The sequence below is a fragment of the Neovison vison genome, chromosome 1 (genome assembly GCF_020171115.1).
Source record: "Neovison vison isolate M4711 chromosome 1, ASM_NN_V1, whole genome shotgun sequence".
NCBI lineage: Eukaryota > Metazoa > Chordata > Mammalia > Carnivora > Mustelidae > Neogale > Neogale vison.
This window is the reverse complement of record NC_058091.1, coordinates 74,669,216-74,687,871: the sequence shown is the minus strand read 5'-3', so window position 1 is coordinate 74,687,871 and position 18,656 is coordinate 74,669,216. Positions and strand designations below refer to the sequence as shown.

General features: G+C 37.8%; 1 protein-coding gene across 1 annotated transcript in view; it reads right to left on the bottom strand.

Moving 5' to 3' along the window:
- Positions 1-18,656, bottom strand: part of LOC122900126 (probable ATP-dependent RNA helicase DDX5) — an 82,100-nt gene that overhangs the window by 15,697 nt on the left and 47,747 nt on the right. The window contains 1 exon segment of the mRNA XM_044238610.1: positions 16,442-16,606. Within this exon segment, the coding sequence (XP_044094545.1) occupies positions 16,442-16,606 (165 nt within the window).

Below are 18,656 nucleotides of genomic sequence, written 5' to 3'. Positions count from 1 at the left end.
ACAGACCAGCAGAAAGTATTCACAATTCATGTATCTGACAATGGACTCACATGCAGTATAGATGAAGATTTCCTATAAATTGAAATGAGAAGTCTACTCAATAAAAATGGGCAAAAGCCTTGAACAAGCGCTTCACAAAAGAAGATATAAAAATGACCAATAAACATATAAAAGGGGCTTAAAATTGTTAGTAATTAGAAAATTTAATTTAAAACCATGATGAAAAATCATTTCACACCCACTAGTATGGATAAAATAAAAAAGTTTGGCATTTCCCAAATTATAATTGGTAACAATGTGGAGCAACTGCTTCTATTGTGATACTAGTTTAAATTTCTGTTCATGTTAAATTCTGTTCAAATGATTTGATTTTGGATAAAATTTAATCTAGAAAATGTTTACCCATTCATGTGCTTATCTAGCAATGATATATTTAGAGTTCACAATGATTAAAACAAATTTCTTGGGGCACCTGGTTGGCTCAGTGGGTTGAGCCTCTGTCTTCGGCTCAGGTCATGATCTCAGGGTCCTGGGATCGAGCCCCGCATTGGGCTCTCTGCTCAGCGGGGAGCCTGCTTTCTCCTCTCTCTCTCTGCCTACTTGGGATCTATGTCAAATACATAAATAAAATCTTTAAAAAAAAACCAAAAAAACAAAAAACAAAGTTCTTGCCTTCAAGGAGCACAGAGGTGGTTTATGAACTGAGGCCTTATGAAGTTATAGGTAGTTTTTACCATATTTCCTTGATTTCCAAACACATGTGTTATCTTACCAACAATTTCAAAATGAGTCTGACAACTTCAACTTAATTGATCTTCTCACCAAGGGGTTTCATGGAATCAATGCTACGTTTTATAGTTGAGGAAAGGCATTAAATAACTCTAGCTCTTATATTTGAATCAGGCAGCTGTTCTCTCTCATTAACTTGAAATGTGGAAAATAAAAGCGTAAAGTCAACCACTTCTCTATTTCTGTGTGATTAAGGAAAGAAAGTCATAGGAGTTGTAAACCCTGACATTTTACTTACTTACTTGTTTTGAGAGCTTTTGAGAGCCTAAAGATTGAAAAGGTGATTTGGTGAAGGGGTTAAGAAATACTGTGGGATCAGACAGAGTTCAGCTTAGTTGAATGCAATCAGGTGGACGCAGGCTGGTTTGCTCACCCTTACCTTCTATGGATCCCAATTACCTTTTGTATAATGATAGGCAGTGGTGCAGATTTAATTAGGTTTCATATGGAAGGTGCTCAGGGCATGTTTTACATATGGTAAGTACTCACTAATTGCAAATCTTATTAACTAAAGTTGCTTTCTCATTAGTATTAGGCCAACTAAGCACAAGACACTTAACGGTTGAGGCAGTTTGTTGAGTACTTAGAGGTTGGTAGCCTGTCAGAGGCACATTCACTACTAAAACAGAAGTAAATTTCCAGGAAAAATGTGTGCCTCTCAATTAATGTTCAAAGCTTATTAGTTAAAGAAAACTAAGAACTTGGAAGTCTCCCAATTTTACCAGAATGGAGAAATAAATAAAGCCTCTTGGAATATTAAGTGTGCCTATGGAAATTGATATAGTCCCAGAAAACCAGATATTTCTCAGAATATAGTAGTTTTATTTTTGATGATTATAATATATTATTTATCAGATGATTTTCTCTCTTGGCATTTTCTCTACCAAAAAGAGAAAGTCACACAGAGTTGGCCAATTCCATCTCATTCACTCAGGTATTTTTTTTCTGCAAGGCCACAGATGCACATTTAAGGATTGACTGAACAAAACCATAAATGTTCACCTAGGGACACATTGTACTAGGAAGTGGTGTGAGTGGCTTTGGATTTGTATGCACAGCAGCTCTGGTTCTGTTAGTCTATTACTGGCTTTATTGTGGCTTTTTCATCACATAAACAAATGACTTCATGTTTTTGAGATTCGGTCGGCTGCTTTATCTTTACAATTACAGACATCTTACAGGAGTGTGGGAAGGAACGTGGGGATTGGATTTTTTCCTGAGATGTAAGTTAACCTCTTGAAATGAGAGAGGCCTGAAAAGGGAGACTTTGCCAAGGAAGAAGCCTCTATGAGGCGGAGAAGGAAAGGGAGTAGAGAGGAAGACTGCCTGTCATTTAAGAAATGATGTCAGGAAGCAAGAACGGACATTCTGGAGCTTCGTGGTCTGCCCATGTGTGTCATTCCTGGCCTTCATTCACTCACTGAACAAGCAGAGTTTGAGAATTTTACCAAGCTCAAGGCACTTTGCTAGACACTGAACATATAAACATGTAAGACTTGGTCCTTTAAGAAGCTCATAATGTACTGGGGATGCCCACCAATACTCTTACAATACAATGGGATAAGTGCGATGGAAACATTAGGGCATGGGCAGTTCTTAAATTAACTTAGGTCGTAAAGATAGGCTCTTTAATCCTTCAAAGAAAGGAACTTCTTAGTACAGAATGAGGTGGCCATGGCAGAGGAAGGAACACAACATAAGAGGAATAAACGTGTAAAGAAGTAGGTTACTTGAGGATGACTGATTTGGAGTGCCTCATACGTGGTAAAACTGACCAGCAGGCAAAACCCATGGCCACTCAGCTAGATCAGTCTGCAGCTCTGGTGAGGACCGATGACTCTTTCTCAGAGCTTTGCAGTGTGTGTGTGTGTGTGTGTGTGTGTGTGTGTGTGTGTAATTTTGTAGGAAAAGAAAATTGGAGAAATAACCATGAAAAATGTCTCTCTGCCAAGATTTCCCATTCAAAGACTTTGGGAAGCACATCAAATAGGCAATGAAGTTTTTTGAGAAAGATGTCCTTAATTTTGAATGTAATTTGAAAGTCATTGGAACAATGAAGAATGTCAACGCTTGCTGCTATGATATTTACCAGGAAAAGAAGAAATCAGAAATTACTGGTTTTGAATACAAAAAGTCTGAGTGGAGCTTAAGTAGAATGTCCCTGCAATGGAACATTTATAATATAGACTTTTCATTGTGTTTGATTTGATGTCCATATACGCTCACAAAGACATATTTGTGTTTTCTTTTTAATTTTCCTTTATCAGTATAATTAAGGATACCACAGATCCCTAAAGGAGATGATGGTGAAACCACTAGATAACCTTTGTCAATTTTGTAGGCAAAGTGTATTTCTTTAAAAAAATAAATCCATGAACATTCTCTGGCTTTAGTTATTCAAATGTTTCCAGATAAAATTTTCCAGAAAATCAAAAAATGATTACTTAATCGTTTCCCTGAGCTAAGAAAAAGGAGGCCCCAGGTATCTGCATCAGGTCCTGAGGTTTCTATTCTTTGTATGGCTCATAATGTGAAAATGATTTTAGTTTGCCTGTGGTTCTCATCATTGACTCTTTGGTTTTCGTTTTGTGACTGGGCAGGATTGGGGTAGTTCTGGTAGGGTGGCATACTAGATAGACTTACAAGATAAGTTCATGTAGAGTACTTTATAATACAATAATCTGAAATTCTCACTGGCCTCTCGAAAGATTCATTATTTATTTTTACTGTTTGGTATTCATGGATACCTTTTATGATTATCGTTAATGGGATATAGACAACTGAATTATGCTTTTACTGATTGCACAACACTTTTTATTTTATTTTATTTTTTTGACAACTTAATTTTATTTTTTTCAGTGTTCCAAGATTCATTGTTCATGTACCACACCCAGTGCTCCATGCAATATGTGCCCTCCTTAATACCCACCACCAGACTCACCCATCCCTCCATCCCCCCTCTCCGCCAACTCTCTCTGAGTTTGTTTCTCAGAGTCCACAGTCTCTCTTTTTTTTTTTTTTTTAAAGATTTTATGTATTTATTTGACAGAGAGAAATCACAAGTAGATGGAGAGGCAGGCAGAGAGAGAGGGAAGCAGGATCCCTGCTGAGCAGAGAGCCCGATGCGGGATTTGATCCCAGGACCCTGAGATCATGACCTGAGCCGAAGGCAGTGGCCTAACCCACTGAGCCACCCAGGCGCCCCAGTCCACAGTCTCTCATGCTTCGTCTCCCTCTCCGATTTACCCCAATTCACTTTTTCTTTCCTTCTCCTAATGTTCTCCATGTTATTCCTTATGCTCACAAGTAAGTGAAACCTTTATGATAACTGACTTTCTCTGCTTGACTTATGTCACTCAGCATAATGTCCTCCAGTGCCATTCATGTTGATACAAAAATTGGGTATTCATCCTTTCTGATGGAGGCATAATATTCCATTGTATATATGGACCACATCTTCTTTATCCAATCGTCTGTTGAAGGGCATCTTGGCTCTTTCCATAGTTTGGCGACTGTGGCCATTGCTGCTATGAACATTGGGGTGCATATGGCCCTTTTCACTACATTTGTATCTTTGGGATAAATACCCAGTAAGCACTTTATCTTTTAAATCACTTTTGTTAGAGGTTCCCGCATCTGGAAGAGCTTGTGTGATAGCTGACATCCTATTGAATCCCATCTGTATTTCTATAGTGCTCATCCACTCAGGACTATATTATTTCAAGTGCTTTTTGCAGAGTTGCTCATTGGTGTCTTCTCTGGGTCAGGCTTTTGCATTAGTTCATTGGAGGCCATAGTCTCTAAACCTTAGAAGGTTTTCCTCAAGTAGTTTTTATTGTTCTATTTTATCGAGGAGGAAAACTACATTCTTGGAGAGATTAGGAGAATAGCTCAAGGTCATAAGTGACACAGCCTGGTGCCAAAACCTGGTGCACCTAGTCATACTTTTGCTTAGTATACCACACTGCCTGTGTATATCTAATATCCTAGCATGGTTGAGGCCGTGTGTTGTAGCATTTAAGAGACATGAACAGTGCCTGGGTTCCAATCTCAATTCTGATGCAGACCTGCTGCATGATCTTAGGAGTCATTTAACCTCTTCTTACCTTTCTTCCTTCCTTCCTTCCTTCCTTCTTTCTTTCTTTCCTTCCTTCCTTCTTTCTTTATTTCAAGATTTTATTTATGTATTTGAGAGAGAGAGAAAGAGAGGGTGGGGGAAGGAACACAGGGAGAAGGACAAGCGGATTCTGTGCTGAGTGAGAGAGCCTGGTGCAGGGCTGGATCTCAGGACCCTGATGAGATCATGACCTGAGCTGAAATCAAGAGTCAGATGCTTAACCGACTGAGCCACCCAGGCACCCCTAACCTTTTCTTTGCGTCAGTTTCATCACCTCAGGGTTTGGGGTAGGGGTGGGGGATCAAATGAGTTTATGTACCTAAATTATGGTGCTTGGCAAAGAGTATGCACTTTGTAAAGGATAGCTGGATTTTTTGTTTGTTTGTTTGTTTGTTTTTATGGTTTTTTTCTTTTTTTATTGTCTGTTTGCTTTGATGCCTAATATTAAGGACTTTTTTCCCAGGCAGTGGAAACATTAGGACACAAACCTTCCCTAGCTCTTTATATCGAGTGGTAACTCTCTCCTTTGTGCTTCTTGCCATTTCGCTGATGGTACAGATCACTGATCGTTTGTATGACAATTATTTCTATGTACAATTGGTTACTCTTTTTTTTTTTTTTAAAGATTTTATTTATTTATTTGACAAAGAGAGATCACATGTAGGCAGAGAGGCAGGCAGAGAGAGAGGAGGAAGCAGGCTCCCTGCTGAGCAGAGAGCCTGATGCGGGACTCGATCCCAGGACCCTGAGATCATGACCTGAGCCAAAGGCAGCGGCTTAACCCACTGAGCCACCCAGGAGTCCCAGCTACTCTTGCACACTCCCTGAGACCTTACCTTATGCATTTCAAGCCCTACTATTCACTGATTCACAGATACATTAACAGAATTAACAGATTGTACAGATTTGAGAACCTAGGATGGACAACCAAACTTTGGAATACACTCCAGACAACTTTAAAAATTCACTTATTTGTTATTTCTCTGGACTTATTTAGACCTGAATGTTGATTGGGGTGTGGACTGTGTGACTTTTCACAGTTGTTTCCAGCTCTGTGAATCAATATTAACAAAGCTGTTTGTTTTCCTTGTAAAAGATAGATGTATACTTTGTACCAGGTCTGCAAAAACTTACTGGAAAGTGTTTGATCACAGGCATAGGGCAGTGACCTTAATTTACCTGTTCACTTAGTGAAAACTAATTATCTCATAATTTATTAAAGCTACACACAACCTCATTAGGCTTCTGGAAAAGTCTCTTTCTCCCTTAAAAGTTCATGTTCTTATTTTTAATAGAAACAAGTTTCTTTGAATGGTTAGTAAAAATTTATTTAAATCATGATGAAGGGAGGGGAAAAGAATATAAATATCATCTTCTTTTGCCCTGTAAAAATGGTCACACATAAATTGATGTTTTGCTTATATTCAAATATTGTCATGATGATCTCATGTATCAAGTATTTTGGCAAATTTTTTTTATCATCTTTTGTTTCTTATTACTAATTTTAAGAAAAAATTTAAGAGAAATAAGCACAAGGAAGAATGTAAAAGCCACTCACAGATGTAAACCTGGTGTTTTTCCTTCTAAGCCTTAGAAATGTATATTTCTGGAGACACTGTTGATTTTTTGTCCAGTGTACATCCCCAACTGTCTTTATTCTTCCTTCAGAATCTCAAGTACGTTCAGATGCCTCCCCCACTTCCATGGCCATGTGTTTTGGAGGGAGGGACTGACACTATCAGCCCCACTAGCAAATCTTGAGTCATCTATGCCAGTCATGGTTGTTTCCCCTGCTGGTGATTGGCTTAGACATGGAATGGAACCCTGACCAAGGAGATACTAAAGGGGGTTGTTTGAAACCTCAAGGAAGGGGTTCCCTTTGCTAAGAGAAACACACAGGAAGAGATGGCTTTCTTTTTGGAACATTCTCTCTGTGTGGCCTGTAAGTATAGTTCTCATCTTGCAGCCAGGGGTGGGGGGACTGGAGGGTTGTGGGGGGGATGCTAACTTGAGAGCAGAAAGTTAGAAATAACTTGAATCTTTGATGACATTATTAGGTTGCTGAATTAACCAACCTAGACAAAGTTTGTCTTTGCTCTTTTTGCCCAGTGGGATAAATTATCTGATTATTTAAACCAGTGGTTTTCAGACTAATTGCCAGTAGCCTGAAGAATCATGGGCTTTGCATGGGGTAAATAGGCAAGGCTAGCTTTAAAGAAATCAATTTCTGAGTTTTCAGCTTCTCTGAATACAATTTCCTAAAACTGATTGGCCTTTAAAACCCACATGAAATGACAATGGTGTGGTGGTTCTCCTTTCCCCCTTCTTTTTTTCCCCCTATCTTTTCTCCTCTCCTCTCTTCTCCTTTTCTTCTTTCTTTCTTTCTTGGGATTTATTTAGTTGAGAGAAAGAGAGGGAGAACAAGAATGAGGTAGGGGGAAGGGTAGAGCAGATGGAGAAGCAGACTCCCAGCTGATCAGGGAGCCCTAGGCGGGTCTCAATCCCAGGGCCTGGGGCTCACCACCTGAGCCAAAGGCACGCTTAACTGACTGAGCCATCTGAGTGCCCCATCTACCTCCTCTTTTAAAAATCACTTGATTTTCTCTTGGCAAAGGAGTGATTTACCGCTCACATCAGTTCCAAATATTACCAATATTTGGTTCATTGCTTAAGGTGTAATCAAGAAGCCTCCTTTAATTGCACCAAAACCAATCTCTCATTTATCTATCTTAGAACTGCATTTATAATAAAATTTTACTTTTTTATGTTTAATAATGATCAAATTTTATAACAATTTCAAATTTTATATTTTGGCTAATTAATTATGTAGTAATAATATTTGACTTAAAACTCAACTAGAAGATATTTTGATTACTTAGAGCTGTTTTGTGGTAACAGATAATTAATTTTAAAATTTAAAATGTTTAATATATATTTGTTGCCAAGAAGTATGACAGAAGATCAGTAAAAGATTTTCAAGCCTAAAAGTATTACATTCATTACAATAGCTGTGAAGGAGGCATAATAGAAATATAAGTTCAATGGAGAAAAGAACAATTATTAAGAAAGACCTTGTTAATGCAGCTTTAAAATGGATGGCTGTGGCTATAAAATTATCTATATCTATATATTATAAAGTATTAAAGTATTATAATACTTTATTAATAAAAAGTATTGAAGTATTATAAAATATTAAAATTCCACTGCATATACTCAAAATTGGAGCAAAATTTTAAAAAATAATGTAAATATTTATAATATTCTATTATCTACTTTTTTCTTTGTTTTTTCTATTATTTACTTTGAAACTTGCAATAAAAATGTTAAATGTCAACTTAAAAATGTGAGAGGATACATAATTTTTCAAATTATTTTATGGAATATACTAGCCAAAAATTTTGACGTTTACCATATAAACTATGTTGAATTGTGCATCTATCATTCAATCAATATCTGTTAACATCACATCTATTTAATTTGACACGCCTTAAAATTGGATGATCCTGGCCACCGTTCTCTGTAGTCACTTGAATTTCTACCCCCACTGTTCTACCTGGCCAGGTATTGCTCCAATGTCCACTTACAAGTTCCAGCATTTGTGGACATCTCTACTTAGTTGTTTTGCTTTGTCTTTTCGGATTTATGTCTTAGAAAAAAGCTTCATTGTAAGTTGAATGGGATTTCACTTTGGAACAAACATAAATGAATTTCTCAGTCTGCTATATTTCATTCAGAGTTGGCAAACTGTTTCCTAATTTATATTTTTTTACTTAATCATGAAATAGGAACATTTTTCCATAGTGTTGCATGTCTTTGTTTACCACACATTTTAAAGGCTACATAATATTTCCCGTTATGGAAGGTTAACAGTACAATTTCTAATGCCCAATCCATAAGATTTCTGTAAGTTCCTCAGATTTTCTTTTATCTACTATTTTCACTATATTAAACAAAGCAGACCTGCTTCTGTTTGTTTCCTTCCACATAAATCAGCCTTATTATATTACTGAGAAGTTCATTTATGAGATAGGGATGTGGATAAAACCACAGATTCTCGGGTTTTTTTTACTTGGACTTCTTCCCTCTGAATGTCGTATCATATCACTTTTGTGTGATTAGAGGTATCCCAGTCCTACTCCGCAGCTGCCCTCAGCTGTCCCAAGGTGAAAGCTCATAAAATCCAGGAGGCAATGAAGGACCAAAGAAAACATGAACACAAAGGACATATACCAGTCTAACAAAAGGGCCTCTCTTAACAAGTAGACCCTTTCTTATCCAGGTGAGAAGAAATAATAAAAGCTCCTTATCAGTCAACTTGATCTGGAGTGGAGAAGAATGAATGCAGTCTTTGAAACAACTTAATAAGGCAGAATAGACTAGGTGGGAACATTTTAGACATAGCTCACATTCTACTCTTAACCTTTCAGGACACAGTCACTGCCCTCTGTCAATTACTGCCATCTCTTCATTGACAAGCCTGATGGGTTATAAGTACAAGAATCTTCCAGATGCATGGCAGAGGAAAAAAATAGACCTCTGACACAGGAGTGGTGCTTCTGGTGGCAGGAACTTAGGGTCAGAAAAGGAGGAAACCATTGTAGGGAAAGAACAAGGCTGAGACTGCTTTCTGTCAAAAGAAATTTGTCAGTGTCTCTGTTCTTACTGTGATCATATATGCAAGGATATTCCTCTTTTTTGAGGAAATTTTTAATGGGTCTTCATGAAAGCTAAGAGAAAGTTTGATTTTTCTACTGTTCTCTATTTCCGTGTCTTGTTTTCAGATAAATCTGCTGATGGATTCCCACCTGAACCTGATTCTGATTTCAGTAACACAAAGCCTGGATTCTTTGTGTTCACTACATTTATTCTCTTTCCATGAGCTAAGGCTGTAAATCCTACAGTGAAGCATGCATAAACACAAACTGGGCAGGATTAGACCACACTATTTAGTTAATCTCAGTTTACAAAACCCCTTCTTTCTTTGTCTGACAGGCTGCCACAGAAATTCAGCAAATGCAATTTGCAAACCAAACGTGAGAACTTTCTGCATTATGGGTAGAGATATGCTGAAAAAAAAAAACAACCCCCCCCCCAAAAAAACAAAAAAAAACAAAAAACGAACTCCTGGCTTTTGTAAGCTGTTTTTCTTTGAGAAGCCCTTAGGGACATTTTCCAGGGTGAAAGATCTCTACAGTTAATGCTTCAAATCATCATCATGAAGGAGAAGAACACAACAGCATTTCCTTCCAAAATTTAAGTGCTGCGACCTCCGAGAATCTTGACGTGTGTAGTTAAAACTATTCAAAAAGGAGCCTCTCCCTGACCTCCACCCTCCAGCTCACTCACCATCCTCATGTTTAAAACGTTTGTGCTTTTGGATCCAGTGGCAATAATACTAGTAGGACTTTAAAGTACTTTGAGTTCCAGGAGGAGAAACAAAGGATGGTTTTCTATAGCAAGTTCGCACAACTGGACATCCATTAAATAACTGGTGTGCAGCTGGGAACAAAAATGGCTTCACGGTGTTTCAAAAACAGATGTGAGCACAGAGTCAGCAAAGGACTTGAAGGCTGAGCACTTCAAATATGCTGTCGCAGTACCTGATGTCACGAGGACCTGCCGTCTAGGAAAGCCATTGTGGGGGAAACATCCATGTGTCTACGTGGGATGGCACACTTTTTGTTTGAGTTCTGTATTTAGACAAAAGATGCTCTGGGAGATTCTTTTTCTGCAACCTTTAGGCCTGAGGCTCTGAGGGCTGCTTTTTGAATGTCCCAAAAGATCATGTTTGCTTTGGTCAAAGATCAGATACACACCCCAATGTTCACATTTTCTGCTCTCCCAAGATGGAACAATTCGAAATTGCTTTCTGAGTCCAAATGTGTTAGACTCCTCCAGGGCTCTTGAAGTGTGTTATAAATTACAGAATTTGGTTTGTCACAGAACAGAACTTTATTTCAGTGAAAACAGTGACCACATGGATATGTCTTATGGGAAGCTAATCCGCTATAAACCAAAGACAAACTAGAACTAGCAAAGGGCAGTGATGGTGGCAGTGTGGCAGCAGACTGGTTATGTGTGGCTGGCAGAAATTGGAAAGATAACCACATTGTGTGCTAGCCTGTCATTACCAGAATATTCTCTGGCCTTAGTGTTTACCTTCTTCTCATGCAGAGAACAACAGTGTTAAGTTATTTTAAAATACCATGTCAGAAAACTTTGAAAACCTCACCACCATATTTTAATTTCTGGAGTTTATACCTAGTTATGAGTTTACTGCTAAGCAACATATAGTGATAAAACATTACTCTTGAGTGTTTAAATCTTCAACCTGGTCTAACATATACTAATAAGACTGACTCATCATTGGCTTGTCCTGATTTTTCTAACAAGGAATAGGTCTCCCCAGTAAAGCACTGATTTTAAGATAATGATACAAACACGTATTTTTGAAACATTGAGAGTAGGGAGTGTTTAGACAGGGATTGTGAAGATCTGTCTGCTAACGTGGTTTTAAATGCAAACCCAAGTAACAATCCAAAATGAGCTGCCTGCCAATATCCTATTCCATAAGAAATCTTGGCATCATTAACAAATGATATATTTATTGATTCAATCTCCTTGGTAACTACTTGGTCCATAGACAAGTGCTTCTTTACTTCTGGGATAGCTACAACAGCACTTATCGTAAAAGTGTTGAATATTGGCCATTGATTTTTAAATAATGAAGGTTATGTTTCAAATGTGCTTCTGTTAGTGAAAAGAAAATCCTAATAGGAAACATTTGACATTAATTTTATTCTAAAGCCCTCTCTGGACAGATTACTTTCCTGAGATAAAGCAAAGGTAGAAGAGTTGGCAGTTGGAAGGAATGCGATCTTTAGAATGTCTGTCCTACACGCTGCCTGTTCTATGTGCCGTCATCGTACTTACTCCATATGGGACCATTGCCTTCCAAGAACGGGAGAGCGTTTCCACAGATGTCCTTTCCTGTGGATTGGGCTTAATTCTACCAATGACACAATGGACCCAGGAAATTATAGAATAAGCCTGCTGTGCTGTTTTTGTTCAAATGATATTTCACAGACCTCTTTCTCCATCTCTTCCTTTCTGGAGGCGTTTGGCCCCTCTATCTCTTTGGTCCTCATGATAGTTTATATCATGGTCCCTTTCTCCTTATTCCTTTTCTTCTTCTTGCCCTTCTCCTAGCATTGTTTCCTTATATTCTCTCTTTTCTTTTCTTTTCCCTCTGAATTACTTGTGTGCCCCTTTCGTTCTGTCATTTCCTCTTAGATTCCTTTGTCACGTGATTCAGTTATATCTTTTTTTGGCTTCCCATAATTAAAACCCAATATAGAGTACTTTTATATTCTGTATTTGACAGCGTGGCATGTCCCTTGGGAAACTTGGAGCCTCATTATATTGCATTAAATTGTAATTATTAGGGAGGCTTAACATCCCCCTCCACCATTCCATTTTATATCCCATAGGAACAACCTTATTTCTTTTTTCTATTTGTTTATTCCCTGGAGTCCAATATGGAGAAGATGCCCTATGATTGCTAGCTGAATGCTAAATAAGTTGCCATTCTTCAACCTTTTTGCCAGCCACAGAAATGAATTAACCTAAACTCTATAACTCTGGCACGTAACATGGTGTCTGGTATGCAGTAGGTGCTCAATAAAGATCTGTTTAATGAATAAATAACCAAAGACCTAGATTACACATGATGTCTGTGTCAGCATATTGTTGCTAGCATAAATATAGTTTCTGTCTTAGGCTTATTGTATGCATATTCAGAAATTGCCTTACTCGCAGTGTTCTGGACTTAATGATCCCTCAGAATTCATTCACTTTCTAAGGCTTGAATGTGCCTCTCCCCTATTTAAAATCAATATTTCTTCTGACTATCAATCTACATTTATTTCCACTTTTTTCTTGTAGCTGAGACCACAGAAAACCTTGGCTTGCAGCAAATATACATTTCCATGGAAACCAACCCAAAGCAATAGAAAAAGAAGGCATTGTATAGAAATGTCTCTTGGTTGCCAAATTTCAGACCATTGCCTGATTTCCCTTTAGTTTTGTGTTGATTTCTTTAATTCTATGTGAACACACAGACCAGGATTTTTTTAAATTACAAAAAATATTTTTTTTAGTATACTGTGTTTGTTGATTTAAAACATGTACTTATGAACATACACAAACTTGCAGGGTGTGGAGAAATAGCATTTGAGAATGAGGTTTGTGTTTCAATGTTATTTTTATGGAAGCTTCCTCTTTTCTAGGTTGAATGTATTTGCTGTGAATTTGAACTGTTCACTGACAGATGAATACATTATTTGCTTATAGAATTAGAGTGATATTCCCCCCACCCCATATGAAGTATAAGGATAATGTGGTTGGACATAATTAATGAAAAGAAACAGATGGTTGTATCAGCTGGGGCATAAAGGATTCTGCCTACTCTTCAACATGAATAAGGACGTCTGAGCAATAAACCAATAGATCTGAAAACTAGTGGTATATGGTGTATGACCAAGTGATCATGGCAGATACCTTCTGGGTGAGCATGAAACCAGGACCTTGCCCTGCACCTCAGACTTTGCACTTGCACAGGGCACCATATTCAACAGTACCTCAGGCTTGGTTTAATGCTCTGCTGTTGACATCTTGACATTCACAATCATTTTTTTAACAAGGGCCCCCATGTGTATCTTGTAAATTATTTAGCTGGTACTGCACAAGACTTACCCTTCATACCATCTCCAAAGTTAGGGCAGATTACTTGGATTTTCCCTAACCATTTTAAGAGTATTAGAAAGATTCAAAAATGGTGAGTAACATATCTATGAAGGTGTATAGCCTTTTATATGAGACCCTCCAAATGTACTAGAAAACTTTTTACAACTTCTGCCCACCCTGGTCATCACTGGTTAAGAGAAATCCATGTCTTGGGCAGTGAAAAGCAACTTAAATATAGTGATAAGGAAAGGCTTACTTCAAAACCAACTTGCACTAGAACATCTCAAAAGCTTTGAAATATCAGTTCCCATTCATTCAGCAATTCCACCCCCAAGACAGAGGATGCAAAACTGTATGTACAACAAGTTCACTACAATGTTATTGTAAATTATTGATAGTAAGTTATTGAAAGTGATCTAAATGTCTATCTATACATGAAAAAATAAAGTATATGCTAGCACTAGGACATCTCAAAAGCTTTGAAATATCAGTTCCCATTCATTCAGCAATTCCAACCCCAAGACAGAGGATGCAAAACTGTATGTACAAGTTCATTACAATGTTATTGTAAATTATTGATAGTAAGTTATTGAAAGTGATCTAAATGTCTATCTATACATGAACAAATAAAGTATATGCTATTCAACGGCATATCAGTCAGCCATTAATATGATATTGTAGATGTATACTATCAAATATTAAAAACCATATTACAATACATTATGTATATTATGATCTATTAAAAATCTATGCATAGATAAAAAGTTTACAAAGTTGTCCAATACAATGTATTTATTTCTAGGTGGTGGGATAATATGGTTTTGTTTTAGCACATTGATAGTTCCAATTTTTCTTGAATGAGCTTGTAGAGCAAAAATATTAGAACAACCAAAAAGCAAGCAAAAAATAACAAACATGGTTTGTCTCCATGCTCAAGAAGACTATTACTTATTATTTTGCTTTATAAGCTAATGGGCATTGAAGAAAAAACTATGTGTTAAAGAGGAAGTTTCAATGGGATATTATTTTCCTACCATTAAAGAGATTATAAACATCTTCCTTTTCTTTTAGCTAGTCAGCTATAATTTACTATTCCCTGGCCTTCTTGGGAAACTTCTCCAGAAGCTGGGGCAGGTGCAGGATGCATCAGCTCAGCTGTTACTGCATAAAGGTGCAAGAGAAGTGGCAAAGCCCCCATCTGTGAGGTGCATTGCTTGCCAGTTTGATAAAAGAATTCAGGACCAGATCCTCATTCTCTGCCATTAGACTATGGCTCTTTCTCCCAACCATGGCTGATGAGAAGTTACTGTATACTAGAAGGTCTATGGGCATTATATCTTTTCAGTTTCTCCTTTCACTGTAGGCTATCCTGATAGACACAGTTCGCTTAGCTCTGAGACTTACTTTAGAGGGCAGTGACAAGGTTGAAAGCTTATAAAATCATTCTATCTGTACTTACATGTGTGTGTTCCCTTCTATTAGATCTTGATACCATAGGTCAGTCACAATTTAATATGACAGATTGGCAAGAGCCCAGACTTGTCTTGTAGTGGCCAAATTTCATTTTCTTGGGTGTTGATGGAGGGAAACTTCTGCCAATGTTATGGAGTACCATGAGTCCTATGTACTAACTAATGTACATTATCTTATATTATATCTTTTGCCTATAGCCATAGCAACACCTGTGTGATCCAGGGATTAGTTAGCAAGTGGGGCAGGTCTAGATATCTAAACCTGTTGACCTTTCAATAGAATCTTCATGGTAATTGAATATTTGTTAATGTTTGCTATGAAATATTTATAACTAGGGATGATTTTTTCCTTCCTTTCAGTAAATGTAGGTTTCTTTCTTTCTTTTTTTTTTTTAACTAAAGACATCTAAGGAAATTTAGTAAATATATATGTATTTTTAAATGAATGATGAAAACTCTATTTTGAAATTGTAATTAGCAATATCTTTTAATGCTAGTGTATTTGGACCCCAGTTTAGATTTGAACAGAGACACAAATTTGAAATGAGTGCATTTATAGAGAGGGGATACAATAGAAAGACTTGGTCATTTTTCATTTTCTTGATCTCCAAGGGTGAAAAAACCAGATTAAAATAAAAATTCAGATAAGAGAGCATGATATTTTAAAGATGATTTTCTACTAGTCCCTAAGGGAAATTTATCTTCATTTATCATAACTTTGGTTTGAACTGTAATCAGTTGGACTGTGTTTTGATTTGGAAAACACCTATCCTCTTTCCCTGAGTGTAATAAAGTCTAAACTGAAGCCCTATTGTTTAGGCACCCAGTCTTGGCTGTACTTCATTCTGTCAGGAGAGGTCAAAAAGAAAGTTGCCATGAGAAGGCAGTTATGGAGAACGTCGAGGAGGTGTGGATGGGAGACACTAAAGGAAGGCGGCAGAAACCTCAGACAGACATACGGACAACAAACTCAGATGTGCCTCACATGTGAGAATGTGAGAATGTGTCCATAGGGACATCCAGGAATCGAGCTTCCCACTCAAAGATACTGTTACTAACGAGGGTTCCCCATTTCAGTCTGGAGGTGTGTCCCCATAAAAATAACTGTCTTAGTAATCATGACCATTGTTATTCTTTTGGGGATTTGTTTCTGTTTAGAACTCTGACTTTTAAGACTTGCACTCCCACTTAGAAAATGCCATTCTTCTGATTATTTCCCTGTCAGGCTGGCCAAATCTGTTCTCCAGTACTTGCATGTAGTCTAGATTGCTTGACGTGATAACCTAGCCTCCCTTTGAGTTGGTGCTCATAGTTTTACTCCAGGACAGTGCTTCCCAAACGTATTTGTTTTTGGGAATCCTGTCTTTAGGGCCCGGGATTCTCCATTTCTATCAAACTCGCAGGTAATGTCGGTGCTGCCAGTCTGTGGACCACACTGAATAGCCAGATTTAGGTTGCTCCGTGTTAGTTCATAGCGCAAAAGCTGTTATTTTATTAATCTTATTCTCAGTGTCTTATAAGGTTAGTGTGTGGAAAGAATCACATGAAGCCTGGCTGTGTCTAATCATCTAATCCTCAAAACAGATCATATTTTTGCTCATAACACTGATGGAGAAACTAATTTTAATCTGCAGTGTGTTATTTGCCTAGTGTTGCTGGTTCAGAACTCCTAATACTTAAGGAACTCTCCAGGCCTCCCTTGGATCTTGTCTCCAGACTAAAGCATAGGCTTCCTTCAAAGCACACTGCTGTTTGTGAATAGGTTCTGGTTACCTTGTTGATGAGAGAATATTTGACCGCTCGTCATTTCTTTGAGGGAAATTCACCTTAATTTAGCATAACTTTGAATGAAACTCTGTTTTGATTTGGAAAACACCTACACTTGTATCTTGAGTATAACAAAGTAGAAATTGTTTCCATGAAGAAATAAGATGCAAATAAAAACAGTATATTTTAGCCAAGTATTCTTGTCTCTCTAGTTCTTCTTGGCAGGAGAAGCTGAAGGCCTCATGCCATATAATTTCACATCCATGATGTTTAAGATCTGCAGTGTTGTCTCCCAATGTAGTTTCTTCTTCCTCTGAGAATGGATTCTCCCCACTTCTAACCAAGTGATTCTGGTAGAACTTTTGTTCCTGTGGTACTCTACCTTGTCCCCACATTGGTGAGCACATGAACAATTGTATTGCTGTATTCCCCAGTGTAAAATGATTTAGTGCAAAGGAGGGTAAGGGACCCACGCTGAGCTAAACAGAGGGCTCCTGGGAATTCTTCTGTATGGAGCTTCATGTGAAGATTCTTTGCATCTGGGCCATGAAGCTGGTGGGAGGTCAATCAGAGAGTAAGATGGTACTGATTCCAGTAGAAGAGACTAAAGCCACTCAAAGGGACACCTGGTGGCTCAGTCCCAGGGTCCTGGGATGGAGCCCTGCACCAGGCTCTCTGCTCAGCCAGGGAGCCTGCTTCCTCCTCTCTCTCTGCCTGCCTGTCTGCCTACTTGTGATCTCTGTCTGTCAAATAAATAAATAAAATCTTAAAAACAATAAAGCCATTCAACCATGAGCAGAGATGAAAGATGGGTGGATAGGGAAGGGGCAGGGCAAGGAGCATGGAGTAGAGCTAGTCGCTGGAGATTGCACAGTTTCAGTACCTTTGACTCTTTCAAATTTCTGAGCTTCTCATGGACCATTAAATTCCATTTTGTAAAACTCAAAAAAAATTTGAGTTGGTGGCTAAAGCGTTGTAATTGACAAGAGGCCGGTTAAATATTTCACACACATTTCTTTAGAAGTAAAGTAAAGGGTTATCTCACTGAAGCTGCTGTATCTCAGGGCTGTGCTGTAGCCAGTGTGTGTTAACTCAGTTTGCAAATAAGAATCAGAATTACTGAAGAACAACTGAACATGTTCTTTGTTTGCCAGCAAGTGCATTACATTAGTAAGTGATACCAAAGGGCTGAAAAATAGAATGTCATCATTACAGTTATTGTCACAACAAGTCTGACTGAAGATGAACATTTTGAATACAAAGTGCATAAAATGAACATTAAGCTTAAACTAAAGACATTGATTAAAGAATTAGAAAAATAAATCTTTCTGGCTCAAAAAGTAAATGAGGTCAGACCATTGTAAGATTGAATATAGAAAAAGAAAAGCAGCTTAGGCCAATTTTAAAAGAAACAAAGGATGGTTGGTGAGTGATGATTTGCCACAAAGAAGAAAAAGTACTCTGGAGTTTATTTTACTCTCAGTAATACATACATCAGAACATTTACTAATAGTATTTAGGGATCTCAGTGAGGAAGAGGAAAAGGAGAGGAAGCAGCCCTATACTTAGGGGTAGATCTCCAAATCCCTAGGAGGACTTTTCAAATTACACAAGGTGCTTTCAGAATCTTTTTGGAGTTTCTCATATGCTTTTCTAGGGAGCATATTTTCCCACGCCAAGTCCCACTCTCAGATGAGAATCTCAATAAGGGAACAATAGTTATTGATGGGAATGTATAATGTTCCTCAGATGTACAGAATTTTAAT